Genomic DNA, 21,186 nt, shown 5'->3' on the forward strand with positions numbered 1-21,186 from the left:
TGGATGGAAAATTTTACTAAATTTGAAAAAGTGGCAAAATTTCCGGACATTTTTTTGTTAGTATAAGCAATATTTATGCAAGACTTGCACTAATACCTTTTTCCAGCAAGATTGTCCTATTAGATTTAGAATACATTAATTAGTGGCAGAGACTATAATTTTTTTTTTGACAAGCAGAGACTATAAATTACAAGTATATTTAAGAGAGAAAATGACTTTATTATAGTTTTTTGTTTCTAATGAGGTTATGAGGGGTTGGCCAACACCCCATGCATCTTAGTCGCTTCTTATTAAAATTGTCACTAATCGATATTGGGTTGTCTCTAGTACTTTACTCGGGCAAATTATTCTTTGTTGTTGGGTATAGGTCTCAATAATAATAATGTGTTATGGGTTGTGATTGTGTGAATGAATTCTATTCCCATATGTGTTGTATAGTCATTGAAAATCATTGTCTAAAGTTTAAGTAAATGCACAAATAGTCTGAAACTAGTAAGACCCAAATGTATATACTCCGTATAATAAAAAGGACAGCAGTACCCTAATTATCGTTGGCATTGATTACTAGAAAGGGAGTGTAGGTCATATAAAAGGTCCCACAGCATAAATTTCTAATCAGATAAGCAACATTGTGGATGTGATTTTGGGCATAATAATTAAGAGGAAGATAAAACTAAACTTCCCCTGTATATGTTTATGTGAGTCAGTGGCTAGAGTTTCTTAAGGATTGATTCATCATCTCACTGTCTAGTGGGCACTTGGAATGTGTTATATATGCAGTGACAAAAACATGTCACAATTGATATGGATGTGCATATGTAAATGTTGTAAATGTTATAGCCGAGTGCCCACGAGCCAAGTCGAGTTGAGTTTTATCTTATTCGTCTTAAGTTTGATAGGAATTATTAGGGTTCATTCCATCTAAGACTTCGAGCTTTTAAAAATTTTGTTTGAAAAGGCTTGGTTGAGACTAACTCACATATATTCTTGTATTCATTCCTAAGTTCTAGCTCACAACTATATTAACAGGCTAAACATATTTTTAAAATGAGGGTAATATGGGAAAATAAAGAGGATATATAAGGGATTAAAATTGAAAATGGATAGATCATTCAGAAATGGATAGGAGGAATCATGTTTTAATTAGTTAAAATTAGTAAAATAAGATTCAATTATAATCAGTAATAATAATAATTTGTTCAACACTTAAATCCTTGTGAACTAGGGACCTGTTCACATTTATTGAACTGAGCTGATTGGACAAATGAGTTTTGGTAGAAATTTGATTATCAACTCATTTGCACCTCTATGAATATAGTTTCTCGATGACATTGGCACTTCTCATCTCCCAGGGGTTTGCTCTTTGATTAAATTCTCATATAGAAAGGGAGTGATTAGTCAATGTGGGAAAAATCATGGTGAGCGAGTATGAATTAGGAGGAATTTTAAAGGGAGGAATGTTAGGCATTTAGAAATGCATAACAAAGGGTATTCATGTAATTATGCATATGTACAAACGAATAAATATTCTGATATCATTGGATGATCAAATGGTACCATTGAATATACAGTGATACTATATGTGTACATAATGGTATTATATATGCATTCAGTTGTACTAAATTTATGCGTAAATAGTACCACTGATGATTCAATGGTACTATATAAACTTTCAGTTGAACAATCAGCATGTGGTCCCCCATCACGTGATACAATTCGACCAAAAAATAGGTGTGGTCCACCTACTTGCCTTTCTCTTCCTATCTCTCTCCTCTTTTCTCTCTCTACCATGTGTTTTTATAATATTTTAATCAATGTTATGCGTTAGTAAATGCATAACTTTCCTCCATTTCTAGTTCCTCTATGAATTAGTATATTCGATTTTAGCCATAGGTCAAAAGAAATTATGTCAATGGGTGTAAGTTTGTCGATGTTCTTAGGTTATAAGTCTTATAACACTATAAATATAGTAACTAATTAGTACTTGTATGTTAGTTTGAATTATGGAGACTATTTTTTTTAATGACAAAGTTCTCTAATGTGTTAAATAATGTTCTTTACTTTTGCAATCAATGTATATATGTTATCGTGTACATGTATCCTTACTATTTAAATTGCACATATGTGGTTGAGGACGAAAAAAGAGAGAAAAGGAAGAAAAGGGAACCCAAGCCCAAATCAATCTCTTCCCCAACCTTTCCCTATCTACATGCATAAACTGAGACTTCGACCTCATACTTCGTAATTCTTACCTAGAAGTTAGAGGGAAAGTCACTGGTCCAATACTTCTGTGTACTGTCACTACTACTAATTGAATATGGGCACTATATTTTTCATTTAGTCTCTTTGTGAATTGTGATATTTATCTAAAGATAAATTTACCAAAAATTTAAAACTAGTTCTTATGAATGGAATAATTTTAAAGCATGCAATATTTGTAAGAATGTTGAAAATAATTACTATCTTGAAATGATTGCTCATACACCATAAAATAATGGAATAAAAAAATAAAAGATGATATTATAAATAATTGGAAAAATACACTTTAATAATTTTAATTTTTGGCGATTTACTTCTAATAATCCCAACTAAGATTTATTATCTAATAATCTCAACTATGAATCTATGATACGACTTTGCCTCCAGTGGTCTTAATGACCAGTAACCTACTTTGTGTGTGTGAGAGAGTGAGAGATAGCTCAAGTGGTTAGAGCTTCTCTCCCGATTCCAGGAGATCCTGGGATCGATTCTCACCCCCGCCCTTGTGGCTCTCTAAACACCAAAAAAAACCTACTTTGTGCATGTTTTTTTACTTATTTTTTTATTTAAAAGCCATGTGTTGGCGTGTGATTGCTCAAAAATTAAAATAAAAAAAATGAAAATCACCCAAAACCCATTCCAAGTCGCCCTCTCCCCTTCCCCCCACTGTGAAACCCTAGGCTAGACCCCCCCCCAACCCAATAGAATCCAGTCGGCTGTTAGAACAAAATTTGGAGGAATGAACAAGAGGGATCGGATATTTCTTCTAGGCACGTATCATAGTCGCTTTCCTAATAGTTTATTATCAACCCTCTATGAAACAACAGGGTTAACATGATATAACTATTGGGATACAAAGAAGAGACAATTGATTTTGGTTGTTTAACAAAATCAATCTACAAGAAGCTTGTGAACAAGTGTTTGTAAATCCAATTAAGAGAAAATACTATAGATAAATTCTCTCAAAAGAAGCAAGTTATTTGATAATCTCTTTTCTCATCCTATATATTCATATATGTCATACAAACTCCTATTATAGAGTTTATATGAAGAGTAGTTAATATCCAACGGATATGTCCGTTCACAAAGCAATACGTTCAAAACTGTCAAAACTATTAGTTTTGACAGACCGGGCAAGGGCGCCCTACCGAGTGCGAGCAACATCTCAATGAAATTGAGACAATTGAACATGTTACTCTTGCTCGCCCTGGCAACTAGGGCGAAGCACAAAGTAGTCAATTTTTCCTTGTATTGTCACTTTAATACATCTTGCTTTGCCATACCTCTAAGTATAATCATTATACTAATCCTCCTCAACACCTAGCATAATATAAACCTCATATATGAACTCATAAGCACATTTATCTATAAATGTTCCAACAACGGCACCTCCCATAAGCCCCCCCCGAAAACAGCTTACCGATTTTCGTTTATTATTAACGATTATTTTCCTTCCTTGGATCAACGACAATCTCCTCGAAATTAGTTGCTAAATCAAAAATTTTCCCCAATCCTTCGGCGTTATGTTTATCACGCTCCACCATATTCTCAACTCCGACTTTATCTTCACCTCTAAAGACCGAATCCACACTTGCGACGACGTCGTTTTCGAGGTTCACCTCGCCGAAAATACGACAACGACGATATCAAAATGGAATGCAAGTTTTTCGGGGGTGGAAATACGAGAAGCAGAGAGAATTCGACATGAGAAAAGCGGAGTTTCGGTAGGGATGGCAAACTAGTCCGGATCCGACCCTACTCCGCCCCGATCCGAGGTAAAATATCCGCTGCGAGTCCGAGAAAAAAGTAATCCGAGTTCGACTCCGTTAAAATAATCCGACTCCGAGTCGGATCCTACAAAAAATCCGAGAAAAAAATCCGACTTCGACAAATGTCCGACTCTGACGGTGTAATCCCCCGTATTTTTAAATATTTTATAAATGAAAATTTATTTTATTTATAATATTTATTTGTTATTTTTCATAATTTAATTTCAAAAGTTTCAAATTATTAATGTGGGTCGAAATTTATTTGAACAAATTATTTTATGCACCTTTATTCTACAATTTATGTCCAATCACACAAGCCTAACCCATTTGTTTACTTAATCGACTCATTATTTTTATGAGGCCCAATCTTCTTATTTACCCTACAATTCTCTCCTATAAATACCCCATGAATCCCCAAAAAAATTCCCCACACAAAAGGTCAGTCTTATTTTCTTTCTCCTTTGTTTTATTAATTTGTGTAATTATAATTATTGATTATGGGTTTTGATTTTATTGTTTGAAATTAATTTAATTAGTATCAAATTGTATTTTGATGATTAAACTTTATAATTTCAGATTTTATAAGTGTCATAATTTTCATATTTTGAAAATTTTATAACCTAGGGTTTTTAATTATTGAAAAACATGATTTTAGGGTTTTTATGAACAATTGATTTAGGGCTTTTATAGTAATGATGTTTTGAAATTTTGGTGATTATAAGTACTAATTAGTTTAACTTAATTCCAGATCGTTTTGAACACTTAAATTCGTTTTTTAATTTTAAGATTTCCGTTCATTAATATTAATCCCGTTTAAATCCCGATCAGGTTCTGAACTCATCCGATTTTGACAAAAAAGTAGTGTTTTCCATGTGGAAACAACGTTTTAAGAAAGACTCACTACCGTTGGTAGTGAGTACTACCCTCTCGTGGCCAAATTCAGCCTCTATATATGATTTTCGGGCAGTTTTTGATTTTAACGAAGTTTTTTTATACTTAAAATATTATCCTTGAGTTTGATTAATAAAATTAATTGTGTTTAAAGTTAATTAAGCATAAATATATTTTTTTATTGAAGTTTTAAGTGCTGGAAATAGTTCCTAAGTACTACTTTTGATGTTTTATAAAGAGGGTTTAATCACCCATTAAAAAGGGAGATTATTAATTAGAGGTTTTTAAATAATTTTAAGATTTTTATTAAACTTTAAACTTGTTGTAATTTCATGTATAAGAGTGTATTTTAAGGTTTTTATGAAGAAAATTTAAAGAACTATATATAAGCCTCTAATTTTAACTAAAGGGAGGGTTTTAAAGTGTTGTTTGATTTGGATTTTGAAGGTTTTAAAGTAAGTTAGTGTTGCTGTAAATTTGATTGATTGGGTATTGATTGAGATGTTATTGTTTGGTTTAGGAGAGGAGTTTATTGAAGGTGATTTCTAGTTTTTAAGTGGCCAACCGAATTGTTTATACGAGGTACGTACATGTCTACTTCGTTATAAGTAGTATCATGTTTAGGTACCAAAAGGAAAGAACTTAGTTTCATGATTAGGGAACACTTGGATGGAAATTGTTTGGTTACACATTGATTTAATTCATGTGCTTATGTTTATGAGATATGTTTTGGTGAATTGATTATGTTTGTATGGTATTATGGATGCAAACATGTTGAATTATATTGGATTAATTGTTTGTATGGAATGTTGATACAAACATATCTTATTGGATTGGTTTGTTAACCACATTTGGATTATTAAAGGATTGGAATTGAATGGTTTAAGTGGAATGAATTTATTAATTATTCCACAAGGTTATTATTTATTTATTTATTACTCAATCATGACTTGTTAGTATGTTGAGTAAAGGTGGATTAAGCCGAAATGGCTAGGTGGGTTGACTATGTTCAACAATTTTGAATAATTTGGAAGTTTAATGGAATTAAAGGTCAACTTGTGATGTGATCACCATTGTCCTAAATAAGATTAAAAGTGAATTGATGTATGATTGTTATGTATGTTCTTCTTGATTGAGTCGGCTATTAATTAAAATTGTAATCACGTAAAATGAAACATGGATGAGCAATAATTAAAACTCTGGAAAGCGTGCACTTCTAGAGTATTGACAATTATGGGTTGGGGTACACGGTGGTAGCCCGTGGCTTTTCGAGGCTTGTTTGATCAACATGTCCTCTTCTCTTTTGGTATTTACATTTTTATTTTATAATGAAAGTTAGATGGGATCCTAGACTAACTTTGTGAGAATGGAGTCGCGCCCATTCTTGCATCGCGCTAAACTTTTATTTTAAATGGTCATTTGGGACCAAAATGATTTGGTGGATTGGACAACCTCGTCTATTGCTTACTCCAAACTAAATTAATTAAATTAAATATAAAGAGTCAAGTGTTTGGAATTGATTAGAAAGTATGTTGAGTCAATTGAATTGTTTAAGTGTGGAGTCTTGATTAATGAATTCAAGTTGTATGTTTATTTACTTTAATTAGTTTAGCATGTCAGGTTTTGTGCGTTGTAGCTTGTATGTACTCAGCTTTGCTGATTGCGTGCTTTTGTGTGTTTTCTTTTGGTCATGGCCTTCGCCTTTCAATGATCCTGTGATGATCCAATTATTACACTTGTATTATTGGGGAGCAGTATTGCACAGGTTAGCTTGATGATGTGAAGTTCGGGGATTTGACATACGCGTTGTCAAGGTGGATTTTTGTGTTGGTCATGGTGGCATTGGGTGTGGGTTGTAAAGGCCCAAATAGCCCAACATCTCAAAGTATATTGAATAATAAAAAAAATCGGAGTCGGGTCGGATCGGAGTCGGAGGTCGGATATTGAAGTCGGAGTCGGAGTCGGAGTCGGATGTCGGAGTCGGAGTTGGATGTCGGATTTAACATCCGACTTCCTGTCGGATCGGAGTCGGATTTAGCATAATCCGCTCCAAGTCCGACCCGTTGCCATCCCTAGGTTTCGGGGGTTAGGAGAGGCCGAGCGTTTTCGGGGGTTGGGGGTGGCAGCCTGCCATTTTGCAGTAGGCTAGTGGTTGGGCTTTGGGTGTCACTAAGGTGGGGTAAGGGGAAGGGGCGGTGGTTGTTAGGGCTTTGGGTTTTTTTTTTTCCTTTATACTTTTTTTTTTTTAATTTTAGACCAATCATGTGTTGACACGTGGTTGACCGGTAGGGACCACTACAAGCAAACTCATAGAATAGTTGGGATTATTAAATAATACATCTTTGCTGGGATTATTACAAGTAAATCGTCTATAGTTGGGATTATTAAAGTGTATATAGGTGAGAACATGTTTTATTAGAGTTTGACACATATACATCAATGAAGCTAAGAAAGTATGGCCTATTTTAATAAAAGTTAATAGATTATAGTTGGAAAAATACATCTAGTGTTTCTAAAATTCTCATCTAAATCAGTGAATTGGGTTAAGTGATCAAAGTGTATATATGTATGAATGTTTTTTGGTTCACTTTCCCTCAATTTAATATAATATCTGTGTATTTGCAAATACAAAAAAATCTCCACTCTCCTCTCTTCTCCTTCCTCTCTCCAAAACCCTAGCCTCCATTGTTGAATTTTGAAGGGACTTCCATGAGTTTTAACTGGTGGAAAGCCCCAATTCTTGTTTCTTTAAAGTTGTTTTAGGTTTATAATAATGTTTTCTCCTTTTAGGAGGAACTTTTCTCCCTCGAAAGAAAGGGTTTCCGATCTCCATTGAAAGACAAGGGTTTTTCGACCTCTTTCGAAAGACAAGGTTTATCTCCTCTTTTCGAGGGAGAAATTTCTTAGTTTTGAATCCATGATATTAGATCTAATGAATTGTCATGAAATTATTTCGTTGGTAAAAAAGTTATCAAGTTTTCGAATACAGACATATGAATCAGAAGGAAAACATCCTGACGACTACAAAGGATCATTAGATTGTCTCTCCAACGAGACTGTATTTCCAGCGATATAAGTGAGAGATGCTCCACAGTGCAAGATCTACTCGACGATCGTAGTTTTTTTGAAGGAAAATTTTATTTGATTCAATATTTTATGTATTTATTAACGTCAAATATGTATTGTAGGTGTCGTATGACTTTTAATTAATGAAATATTTTTGCTATTAAAAAATAATAATAATAATAATATAATATATTCTACAATTACATTCAATTTTCAATTCACCCCCTCTATTCCTTTTTAAACTATTTATTTTTCAATAAAAACATATTGTAAACTAAAAATTACTTCCTCTGTTCTTTTTTACTTGACCTGTTTCTTTTATCACGGTTGTCAATGCAAAACTTTAACGATCAATAACTTTAATTCTCCATAACTAAAAATATAAAAGTTATATATTATGAAAGTACTTATTGATACAAATTCAAAATGATCCAACATAAATATGTTTTTCCTTACATATTATTCACAAAATACGATCACATGAGGGGTGATAAATAGTGTAAAAGTCAAAGCGGGTCAAGTAAAAAAGAACGGAGAAAGTAGTATTGTATACCTATAAATAACCTGTGCAATTGCACAGAAAGAAGGCTAGGCTAGTTATACATTTCATTCATTATATCGTAGTATAGTGTCCCTCTTTTTTAAGACAAGATATCGTAGTATAGTATCGTACTCTTAGTACGTAGCTATTATTGGACATTGAATGAGCCATGTAAACTATTTCGTCCAGCTTGCAATTCTCAAACCTTTTTTTTTTTTTTTTTTTTTTTTTTTTTTTGATGTTCTAGAATCCTTGATATGAAATATTCAAATTAATAGCTAATTTATGTTCGGTTTTCTTTTTTCTTTTTTTTTTTTTGTTTTGTTTTTTTTTTTTTTTTTGACAAAAATTTATGTTCGGAATTATGATCACGTTACATGCACAAAACCTTATCACATTGAAAACATCTTATAGTAAGGCACCTAATTTATCAATTTATCTTATCAATATAATTCCATTTTAGCACGTACTCGTATTGCCAAACATAATCAACATCAAAATTAAGGACAGTTTGTATCCTTTGAGAAAAAAAAAAAAAAAAAAAGGATAATGAGGTCTACAATGTGCAACTAACTACTTTCATTTTCATGTTTTTTAGGTGGTGCAAAATTTGGTCATTTTGTTTCGGTTTAACATAGCGGGACATTATGGAATGTTTTCTTTGTTTACAATGGCTTCAATGCTATCACTAGTAGATAACATTTCTCTTACTAACTCTCACAGCCTGATTGAAATGCTGCAAGTAAAAGTCAAGACGCATCTCTAACATGTTCAATTTGTAGTTAGTAGGGCTTGTACTCGTGACTTCAAAATTACAAGGTGAGTTTCCCACCAACTCCATCTTTGCTTGCTAACTTTATACAAATATATAATTGAAAATTAGCCGGAAAAAAGATAGAGGTACAATTAAGACAAAAACCAATTATATATAATCCCTCTAACTATATTATACAAATGACTAATTTGTCAGTTTAGTTGACTTTTAAGTAGTATGCTAAATGAGCAATCAAATTAAAAATAAATTAGTTTTTTTTTGGTCCTAATTAAAAAAAAATTAGTAGATAGCTTTCATACATAAGATCTATAAAATTTGTATGATTGGTCAAAGAGCATTATATATCCAAATTGATTTAAATTACAAAATTATTAACAAATGAAAGGATTATGTCCTAAGTAACATGTGCATTTAAAACTATAGCAATTAAGTAAGATTATGTTGTCTTTGTTTCAAGCCGTCCTAAGTCAATAGACAAGTAGGCAACAACTATGGACAGCAAATCATCTGACCAAAGACAAAGATCCTTCACTTATTTTCATGCAATTCCCTGTAAAATTGTTCATCACTAATCCGTTTGGTAAGTAATTTTGGAAAAGGTATGTAAGGCATTACAATCAAGGGGTGTTTGTTTAGAGGGATAAAAGAGGGGGAATAGGATAAAAGATGAGGGATTAAACAAGTCTTTTGTTTGTTTAGATGGATAGAGATTATGAAGGGGGATAGGATATGGATAAAAAAGGGAGTTATCCCTCCAAATTAATAACTAGGGGGTGGTATAACCGTATAAGGGATGGGGACTAAATTTAATGGGTAAAAGACATTATTACCCTTAATGAAAGAGGAAAAAAAAGGGTGAAGAAAGGATAGTAAGGGTATTTTTGTATTTTTATTAGTTATTCCAATCTAATCTCAGCTCATACCAAACAATTGAATACACTATTTTTATCCTTATCCAATCTATTAATTCCATATTTTTATCCCACCTTCTTATCCCACTTAATCCCATCCCTCTTACCAAACACCCCGTCAAGTAATAAAACCCCAAACAAAACAATCTCATTAACAACCAACCAAAACCTTAGAATTAGAAGGGAATGGTAATAAATCATTCCAAAGAAACGTGCACTTGTCTATATTAAACTCACTACTCAGCAATTCACTTAGATCTCTCTGTAAAACAATGACGAAAAAGCCTATTTTTATGTCAATTGGATAGGCCCGTTCCTAAGTTTTTGGTGGCCTATATGCTTAACATATGCCATATGGGCCCAATCTAACAAATGAAAGGTTTTTTTTTTTTTTTTTTTTTTTTTTTTTTTTGAAGAATAACAAATGAATTTAAATTAAATTTGGATAAACTGATTTCTTCAAAACAATAATTTATTTTGTCATAATAAACTTTCAAATAATAGGATGTACAATAAATATTTTACACTGAAGATAATTACCATTATATAAACTAAAATTAAATTTTTAATTGTGTAGATTTATTTACTCCATGTAAAAGAAATTAGCATCGTAACAATCTTTCATATTGAATAAATTTAAGGAAATTTTGATTTTTTACACCATCACCAAAATTTTGATTTTTTGTAAAATTTTGGTGATGTAAAAACCAATTTCGTGCTTTTTTATGGTGTAAAAAATCAAAATTTCCTTAAATTTATTCAATATGATTGATTGTTACGATGCTAATTTCTTTAACATCACCATTTATATAGGACGTTGGGCTTTTACACTATTTATATATTAGTTTAACATCACCAAAAAAAAAAAACAAAAAAAACTTTAACATCACCAAAATTTTACAAAAATTTGGTTTTTACCCCTACTTACTCTCTCCGTCCTAGAATATCTAGGACGTTGGGCTTTTACACTATTTATATATTAGTTTTCAGTCTCTGACCATAATGAAAACATATGTTTTTTATCATAAAATATGTTATTAAATAGATTTTTTTTGAAGCAAAAAATAGATATTAATATAAAGTTTCAGTTATTTCACCAAATTAAATACCCCTAAGTAATTCGCTTATTCACAATATACTCATGAAACTTTCTAAATGCACCATATACCTCCGAGTTTAACCAAAATGCCTCAAATACCCAAATGACTAACGGACGTCAACTCCGTTATTTAGAGCTAATTGTGCCACATGGCAGCTGCTGGTTGGTTGTTTTTTTAATCTATTTAATTAATTAGTAAAAAAAAAAGCCCAAATCGTAGCCACCTTCCTCGCGCCACCATCACTAGCCCCGCCCAACCTATGGCGTCGGCCACCAACCACTGGTGATCGCCCTACGGTTTGGCTAACCCGAAAAATCTAAACTTTACTAAAGCCCCATATTAAAATTAAACCCTAAATTTCGATTTTGGGTTTTAGGGTTTCGAGTTGGTGATTTGGGGGGAAAGGGATGAAGATGGTATGGGAGGGGAAAATTGGGTTCGCCGGTACGGGCGAGGGGGTTTGGGGGCGCCGACAGGTGGGGAGGGAGGTTTTTTGAGGGAGATGGAGGTGTTTTTAGCTAGGTTGCGGGGATGGTGGTTTGGGGGAAGGGGACAGGGTCGGGTCGGCGCCAGCGTAGGGGTTTAGGAGGTCAGGGTCGGGCCGGCGCAGACGTAAGTAATAAGGGAGGCGGCGGTGGTGGTGGCTGGGGTTTATGGGTTGGGTTTTTATTTTATTTTTAAAATTTTTGATTTTCTAATTTTTTTTCTACTAATTAATTAAAGGAAATTTTGAATTTTAACACCTCAAAAAAATGGATAAATGGTTTTTAACACTACCAAAACAAAAAACATTTCTTTCAAAAAAAAAAAAAAACAAAAACAAAAAACATTTATTTATTTTTTTCTAATTTTTCCTTTTTTTAAAAAAAATTGGCTATTACCACCACTTAACAGTTGGCGTCCAAATTTTCATTAAGTGAGGTCTATTGTGCCACATTATGTCGCTATATTATTAGTTTAGAAAAAACTAAAAAAAAATCCCGAAAACTAACCCAGCCACCCCAGAAGACCCACTACCGGCGGCGCACCACCACCACGACACCACATCCTTACCCTAACCCTCCCGTTTCCAATCCCAGCTACCGGAACGACCACAAAGACCACAACCGCTAAAATCAACTGGTTTAAAGTCAAAATTGACCATTTTGGCCCTGAACCGGCCGATTTCGACCACTAGCGGTTGTTTTTTGTGGCTGTTTTTAAGGGTTATGAAAAATGGCGGCAATGGCGGCTGTTTTTGGTGATCGTTGGAGAGGGCTGTCTGTTTTAGGGACGGGGAAAGGGAAGGAGCGGATTTTCCGGAGGCTTGAGCTGAGAACGGGGCTGTCAAGGTGAGAGGATGGTGAAGGTGTGCTGCCGGAGAAGGGGCTAATTCAACGGTGGGGGGTGGGGTGGCTGGGGTAGTTTTAGGGTTTTTATTTTTTTTAATGTTTTGAACCAATTATATGTTGACACGTGGCATTGTAGGCCCAATAACGGATTTCATCCATAAATCAGTTAAGTGGTGCTAAAAGCCATTTTCTGTTTTTTTTTTTTTTTTTTTTTTTTTTGTGGTGTTAAAATAAAAGTTTTTTAAATTTTTTTTTTTAGTGTTAAAAACCATGTTTTGGTTATTTTGTGCTGTTAACAATTCGAAATTTCCTCAATTAAATAAATTAAAAAAAAATAATTAGCAGATGCCACATGGCACAATTAACCCTTAATGAGTTACGAAGTTGACGTCCGTTAGTCATTTGAGTATTTAGAACATTTTTATTAAACTCGAGGGTATGATATATTTGAACAGTTTAATGGGTATATTGTAAATAAATTTTTTTAAAAAAATCAGGGGTATTTTTTTTTTGAAATAAAATTGATTCATAAATAAAGTCATACGACATCTACAAAAAGATTTAGATCTAATGAATACATAATAATTGAATCAAATAAAAAACATTCCATAAGCAAAGCTACGATCGTTGTTACAAATCGTACATTCTTCATACCCTCTTTCATATTGCTGTGATTTACGCCTTCATTGGCGAGGGGGCCTATCGATCTATTGTACCCTGCAGAAAATTTCCGTCTGATTCGCTAGATTGTAATCGACATATTAACCTCTTTTTCGATCTCGCACAAAATTTTACCCATGAAACAACTCTATAACAATCCATAAAATAAAAAAGCAAATCCTCCCTCAAAAGATAGAAGAAAAACTCGGTCTTTTGAAGGAGCCAAATCTTCCTAAAGAAGAAGAAAAACCCTGTCTTTCGAGGGAGAAATATTCCTCATAGAAGAGGAAGAATTATTATTATAAACCTAAAACAATAGAAAAAGCACACAATAACAAACAATTGGGCTTTCCACCGATAAAAATCGTTGGAAACCCCTCCAAAATTCAACAATGGAGGCTAGGGTTTTAGAGAGAGAAGAATTTGTACATTATCATTCAAAACATGATAATTAACTTTTTTTTTAAAAAAATCAGGGGTATTTAGTGAAATAAACATTTATTTATCACTTCGCAACCTTTTAAATATTTCATAACAGACTTCTTCAAATGTCACTAACATTTTTATCCATTTTTTCTCACTCACTCAACTTTTTACTCACTGTCTCTCATTTCTCTTAATTCTTATGCAAATAGTATATCGTAACTTTCTAATTGATTGTCTTATACTACCTCACATAATTTTTCCAAAAGAAATACGTTTTGGCATACCCGCCAAACAAAAAAACGTTAAACAAAAAAATATATTCGTAGTATGAGGTAGTATAAGAAATCAATTAGAAAATTAGAATTAATCAATACAGAAATTAGAGCCTTAATTAATCAAGAAATTGAGGAAGCACTCCACCATCATACAAGTCAATTGTAGGAAGTTGATTCCGTGAGTTTACATTATCATGAAAATAGAATATATATACAAGCTAGAATTAGGCAGAGAAAAACCTAACTAATTCCCTTAATATTTGGGATAACTATTTACTAAGCTACGCCTAACTAATAGGCTAATAGCTAGCCTATCAACAATATACAAAGATAAATACGGAATATAAGATACATATAGAATATATTTGATAAATATAATCTAACGTCAATTAAGTTACCAGAAAATTCAAGTTTATCAATATGATAAACAAAATTTGTTTATCAAATGGCAAAATTGTAAATAAATCAACAACTTTTTATTAAATATGGGTCCCACTGTTGTTGATATATTTACGAAAATGTCATGATGACAAGGTCTTTATGTTGTTTAATTTACCATTTTGCCATTTGATAAACAAATTTTGTTTATCAAATTGATTAACTGGGAATTCCTCGTAAGTTACAACAGTTCATAGAATTTTTTTTTATTTAAAAAATAAAACAACAAACTTGATGAGAAAGAGAGATTCCTTCACGTACTATACATTATTTTTCTCATGTTTTTTGCGAATGTAATGAGCCAAACTAAGCTAAAATAACTAAGATTTCACTAAAAAAAATGGCAGGCAAAAAAAAAAAAAAAAAAAATAAAATAAAAGGGGAAAAATTGATTATTTAAAAAAATAAAATTGTTTGCTCATCAAGTCCAGGAGATGTGAAAAGGCCTAAAATTACAATCGGGTGTATCATGAAATTTGTATCCGCTAATTAAAAAGTTGCTTCGTATATCCTCGAGATTTACTAGCAGAAACATCTCTTGTTCTTCTCTTAGAATCAGAGATCAACTGCTGTTTAAACGTAGCAATAAATGCTTCAACTCTTCTATTAAGCTCTTCTTCTGACAACTCCACATCTTTTTCCACCTTACTATTAACAACAACATTGCTTGTTGTCTTCTCACGGGTCAATTCACAACTTTGACCATTACAAGTAGTACTGACACTACTTTTAGTTACTACTACATCGGATTTATGTTTATTAGCCGCGATTTTCTCATCTACATTGCTGCTGCCGCAGTGATCCTTAGCGCTTGACCCGGTGCTGAAGTGAAGAGATGTGAATAAGACGGCTAGCAACACTAGGTTCAAGAGAAGAAATATACGACCACGCCATTGCTCTACCAAGGACACCACCACAGCGCGTCGAAAACAAAGCATTAACAAGGCAATTACCATTGTGAATATGGCAGTGTGTAGATGTTTTTCCTCTACTAAAACTTTCCTATCCATTTGTTTTTGTAATTCAAAGATACAGAAAAAAATGATAAAAGAACAAACACTTTTTTTTCTTTTTTTTTTTTTTAAGTTAGGCTAATAAGCTTAAAAGGTGGTGTATAAATGTTTGAAGGTTCCTTTTATAAGGCAGGGAAAGAGTGAAATGATACATGGAATCTACCTGACCTAGGATGAAGTAGAGAGTATATAACTAGTGAGCAATGAGCATGCTTACCAAAATTATTTTTTTATTTGCACATGCTCACAATAATAAGGCACCATTTTTTATGGTTACTTAAATTATATTGAAATTCGAAATGTCATTCTAATTATTAGTTTGAATTCATTAGAAACTATATTAAAATTAGGTAATCAATACAAGTAATTATCATTTTTCAATTTTTATTATTAAAGTTTAAATTTTCAATCATTAAAAATTGCTAAATTATGCTTCTATAAGTGGAAATTCTAGGTATCATATGGATCATAATTGATACTAGAAAATATAACTATCAGCTTTATTTAAAAAAAAAAAAGTTATTTCCCGAACATTTTTACATAAACCACTAATGTAATCATTAATTAGCTAAATTAACTTAAACAAACAACTATTAGTTGAAAGCTAACAGCTAACCTCACATTGTCAAACAGGGCTTAAAATTTAGGTTGTCAGAAGTTAAATTCATGCTATGGTAATGCATACTCATTATGAATCAACATGATTTGATTAATCTATTCATCTTTATTTATTATTGGCTAATGTATTAGTGAATTGTCTTAGCATATGCATCCAAGCATCTTTTAAATACAAGTATAAATGAAGACAAGCATGTTGATGAAGTTGCAACAAAATGTTGAAGGCACTAAGGTTGGTTGGACGTGACAAACTTCACAACTTTAACAGTTTAACATGCTAATATATGAAAGTGGGATGAGCATGACATTGAAATATCAAATACCAAGTAGTAATAGTAAATAGTTCTTGTCTTCTTGAGGAAATGTACAAGTTGAATTGAACAAAGTGTAAGAGAAAGTAAGAAAAGAATGTTGGAAGATGGCAGTGAGCCGTAATGATCAAGGGAAGTCAGAGAGTGAGATGGCGATGTGTGCAGCTTATTTTGGGGGACACAAAAACATACTCCTCCACTCATTTACTTTGTTTTTTTAAAAATAAATATGCTCTTCTTATGTTATCATTGCGCTTCCTTAGTTTTTTTTTTAACTGTCTCCTGGTGTTGGTTTTCCCACCTTTTTGGATTTTCTGTTTTTTTTTTCTTCTATCGGAATACAGCTCCTATATGTTTACAAAATATATATGAGGGTAAAAATATAAATTTGATAAGCTTTTGGAAAAAGTTCACTCTACAGTGGTATATTATAATATACCATTATGTTATGTATTATTATACATGTATAATGTACTATTAAAATATAAATTGTCTAAATAATAAAAATTTTAGTATAGTCGTCGACTACAGACGACTACGCTAAGAGATTAAATCTGAATCGTTGATATTTATTTATCTAATCCTAGCCATCCAATTCAACACATATGCTACACAGTCATCAAGAGCTTGTTTGGTTAATAGATAATTCTTTTTACACACATGTTTTTATTTTTTTTAATAATATAAAAATAGCAGATTTTAATTTAAATATATGATGTTCAACCTTAAATCATCATTCACATTAAAATTGAACTTGATCTTCAACCTATGTCATCTTCATCCATAAACATTCCATCTTAAACTGAAAATTTATTTCAATGAATTTGTCAACCTAACTACAGTATATAATCATTTATATTGTTCAATTCATCAATTGTAGAATTAATTAATATATTTATCAATTATAGTAATGTGATTCGAGTATTAGTTAGATTAAAATAAACTTCAAAGTTCTAGATTTTGAGAAATAATTATTCAATCGAGTTGCAATAATTTATCTGGAGATCCGAATATAACATTTATTTCAGTATTAATTAAAATAATTTTGTGATTAATTTTGATATAATTTAATGATTAATCTTGTTGAATGTTGAAGATACATATAATGTCATTGTTGAATGTTGAAAATGCATAAGGTTGAAGATGACTAATATTTTTATAAATTTTTATTTACAAAATCCGTTGATTAGGTTCTTTTTTTTTTTTTTTTTTTTTTTTTTGGAAACAAATTATTATAATCTGTTGATTATAGGGCCTTTTTTTATGGAAATATATTATAAGATATTTTCTTAAATCAAACTGTTACATTTATGTTAATAAATAAATCCCAAATTCGAAAATATGTTCTTATCCTTAAATATTGCAATATATATATATATATATATATATATATATATATATATATATATATATATATATATATATATATATATATATAGCCATATAGGGGAGGGATCCGGTAAGAACCCATCCTTATATAAGAACCTTAGTTATATAAGAATCAATCTCATCCGTAGGATTAGATTAATTCGGACGGTTCACATTAAAACACGTATCCTCCCTCTAACCCCTTACCCACCACCCAAAATTTTCTCTCTCTTCCTCACGTTTCTTTCCTCCTCTCTCTCTTCAAACCCCAAAAATCTCCCTAATATTGCAATTTGAAGGATTTTAATTTAAGGTATGTTTTTCTTTTCGATTTTGTTTAAATTTCTATGAAATTAGCATGATGTTGAAGTGGATTTTGTTTTTCTTTTCGATTTTTTTGAGTTTGATTTTCGAAAATATTGGGCTCGAATTTTCGAACTGTTGATTTTTTTTTCTTTTCAATTTTTGTTGAAAAATTTTATATAGTTTGATTTTTGTTTTTCTTTTCGAATTTTCGAACTGTTTTTCTTTTTTTTTTTTTTCGATTTTCTATTTTTTTTTGTACGATTTTTTTTGGTTCGATTTTCTTTTTTTTTTGTTCGATTTTATTTATTTTTTTTGTTCGATTTTCTTTATTTTTTGTTCGATTTTCTTTTTTTTTTGTTCGATTTTCTTTTTTTTTGTTCGATTTTCTATTTTTTTTGTTCGACTTTTTTTTTTGTTCTATTTTCTTTTTTTTTGTTCTATTTTTGATTTTCGAATTATATAGTTCGATTTTTTTTCGATTTTAGCTAATATTTTGATTTTTGTTCAATTTTAGTTCGATTTTTGCTAATATTTTGATTTTTGTTCAATTTTAGTTCGATTTTGTTCGATTTTGTTTGATTTTGTTCAATTCAATTTTTGTTCAATTGTTGTGGGGTAGAGGATTGTCGTGAAAATGGAGCTATAATTGATGCCAATAATCTACTTGAAATGAAGGTGGTTAATTGGTTGTTGCGGGATAGGAGTGACGGGTGAATAGGTGGCTGATTACGACATTGAAGGAGGTGCACAGGTGGTTATTGCGGCTGTTGCTGGAGATGTGGTGTGAAATGGTGGTGTTTATGCGGAGGAAGGTAGTGTGCTGTTGGAGTTGGTGGTTTGGCTGCAATTGGTGGCAGAATAATTGTTGTTGGTGTTGCTGGTGGTGCAGGGCAGCAACTAATTACGGCTGGTGGTGTTGAAGGGGTTTTGCGAGTGGGCTGCTCGGGTGGTGTTGAAGGGGTGTTGCGAGTGGGCTGCTTGATGTGAGTTGGTGGAGTGAAGAGGGCAACAAGCTGGTGGAGTAGGGGAATGAATTGGGGAAATGAATTATTTTCTCTATTTTGCATGAATTATTTTATCTATTATTTTATGATTTATCATTTTCATTGTTGATTTTGTTCGATTTTATATAGTTCAATTATGTTCTAAAGTTCAATTTTATATAGTTCGATTATGTTCTAAAGTTCAATTTATATAGTTCGATTATGTTCTAAAGTTTTCCATTATATTCTAAAGTTTTCCCTTATGTTCTAAAGTATTTCTATTATGTTCTAAAGTATTTCTATTATGCTATAAAGTTTTCTATTATGTTCAAAAGTTTTCTATTATGTTCTATTATATTTTTCCCTTATGTTCTAAAGTTTTCCCTTATGTTCTAAAGTATTTCTATTATGTTCTAAGATTTTCTATTATGTTATAAAGTATTCTACTATGTTCTAAAGTTTTCCCTTATGTTCTAAAGTTTTCCCTTATATTCTAAAGTATTTCTATTATGTTCTAAGATTTTCTATTATGTTGTAAGGTATTTCTATTATGCTATAAAGTTTTCTTATTATGTTCTTAAGTTTTCTATTATGTTCTAAAGTATTATGCTATAAAGTTTTCTATTATTTTCTAAAGTTTCTATTATGTTTTAATGTTTTCCCTTATGTTCTAAAGTTTTCTATTATGTTCTATTATATTTTTCCCTTATGTTCTAAAGTTTTCTATTATGTTCTAATGTTTTTATTATGTTCTAAAAATTTCTATTATGTTCTATTATATTTATCCCTTATGTTCAAAAGTTTTCCCATATGTTCTAAAGTATTTCTATTATGTTCTAAAGTTTTCCCATATGTTCTAAAGTTTTCTATTATGTTTTATTATATTTTTTCCTTATATTCTAAAGTTTTCCCTTATGTTCTAAAGTATTTCTATTATGTTCTAACATTTTCTATCCATATGTTCTAAAGTATTCTATTATGTTCTAACATTTTCTATCCATATGTTCTAAAGTATTTCTATTATGTTCTAAAGTTTTCTATTATGTTCTATTATATTTTTCCCTTATGTTCTAAAGTTTTCTATTATGTTCTAATGTTTCTATTATGTTCTAAAGTTTTCTGTTATAGTAAAAAAACAATTTGAAATTAAAATCCAATAATAGAAAAACTCAAGCAAGAAAAAAAAAATCTGGAAAAAAAAATTGAAAATGAAAAGCTAGAAACTAAAAAAAAAAAGCGAAAAAAATTAGGGAAAAAACAGAAAAAAAAATCGAAAAATAAAAAATTGAAATCGAAAAAAAAAATTGGAAAAAAAACGAAAAATAAAAATAAACAAATAAAAAACTTGACAATAAAAAATCGAAAAAAAAACTGGAAAATCGAAAAAAAAATTGAAAATAAGAAATCGAAAAAAATGGAAAATCGACAAAAAAAAAAAAAAAAAAAAAACTGGAAAATAAAAAAAAACTTGAAAAAAAAATTAAAAAAAAAAACTGGAAAATTGACAAAAAAAAAAAAACTGGAAAATAGAAAAAAAAATGGAAAATCGAAAAAAAAAATCGTAAAAAAAATTGAAAATAAGAAATCGAAAAAAAAAATGGAAAATCGACAAAAAAAAACTGGAAAATAGAAAAAAAAATGGAAAATCGAAAAAAAAAATCGTAAAAAAAATTGAAAATAAGAAAACGAAAAAAAAATGGAAAATCGACAAAAAAAAACTGGAAAATAAAAAAAAAAACTGGAAAATAAAAAAAAATTGAAAATAAAAAATCGAAAAAAAAAAAACTGGAAAATCGAAAAACAACTTGAAAATAAAAAATCGAAAAAAAAAATGGAAATTCGAAAAATATATTCTTAAATATCGAAAAAAACCCAAAAAAATCAAATTTAAAATCGCAAAAAAAAATCAAAAAAATCGAACCAAAAATCAAAGCAATCGAACTTAAAATCGCAAAAAAAAAGCAAAAAAAAAAAAAATTAAAACAGATTTTTTTAGCAATTTTATAAACTTACCAAGTTCCTTGAGGTAGAGGAGAGAGAAGAGAGAAAAGGTTGAGGAGAGAGAAAGGGCTTAGGAGAGAGAAAATGCTGAGGAGAGAGAAAGTGTTGAGGTGAGAGATTTAGGGTATTTTTGTTTAAAGTGTG

General features: G+C 30.9%; 1 protein-coding gene and 1 long non-coding RNA gene across 2 annotated transcripts; one reads left to right on the forward strand and one right to left on the reverse strand.

The window, feature by feature from the left end:
• Positions 1-14,927: 14,927 nt before the first annotated feature.
• Positions 14,928-15,398, reverse strand: LOC145642709 (uncharacterized). Its single transcript, XM_081693882.1, has one exon. It carries the CDS (start codon positions 15,396-15,398, stop codon positions 14,928-14,930), a length of 471 nt encoding a protein of 156 aa, XP_081550008.1.
• A 2,523-nt stretch (positions 15,399-17,921) lies between these two features.
• LOC145555795 (uncharacterized) lies at positions 17,922-19,247 on the forward strand. Its single transcript, XR_014091560.1, has 2 exons — positions 17,922-18,065; positions 18,734-19,247. It is a non-coding gene; the product is annotated as an uncharacterized LOC145555795 (long non-coding RNA).
• The last annotated feature ends 1,939 nt before the right edge of the window (positions 19,248-21,186 follow it).

Source organism: Chenopodium album, chromosome 8 (genome assembly GCF_948465745.1).
Source record: "Chenopodium album chromosome 8, dcCheAlbu1.1, whole genome shotgun sequence".
NCBI classification, from domain to species: Eukaryota; Viridiplantae; Streptophyta; class Magnoliopsida; order Caryophyllales; family Amaranthaceae; genus Chenopodium; species Chenopodium album.

What these genes read in the sequence shown, in the direction of transcription:
- LOC145642709 (XM_081693882.1), bottom strand. Translation starts at nt 15,398, where the DNA reads ATGGTAATTGCCTTGTTAATGCTTTGTTTTCGACGCGCTGTGGTGGTG.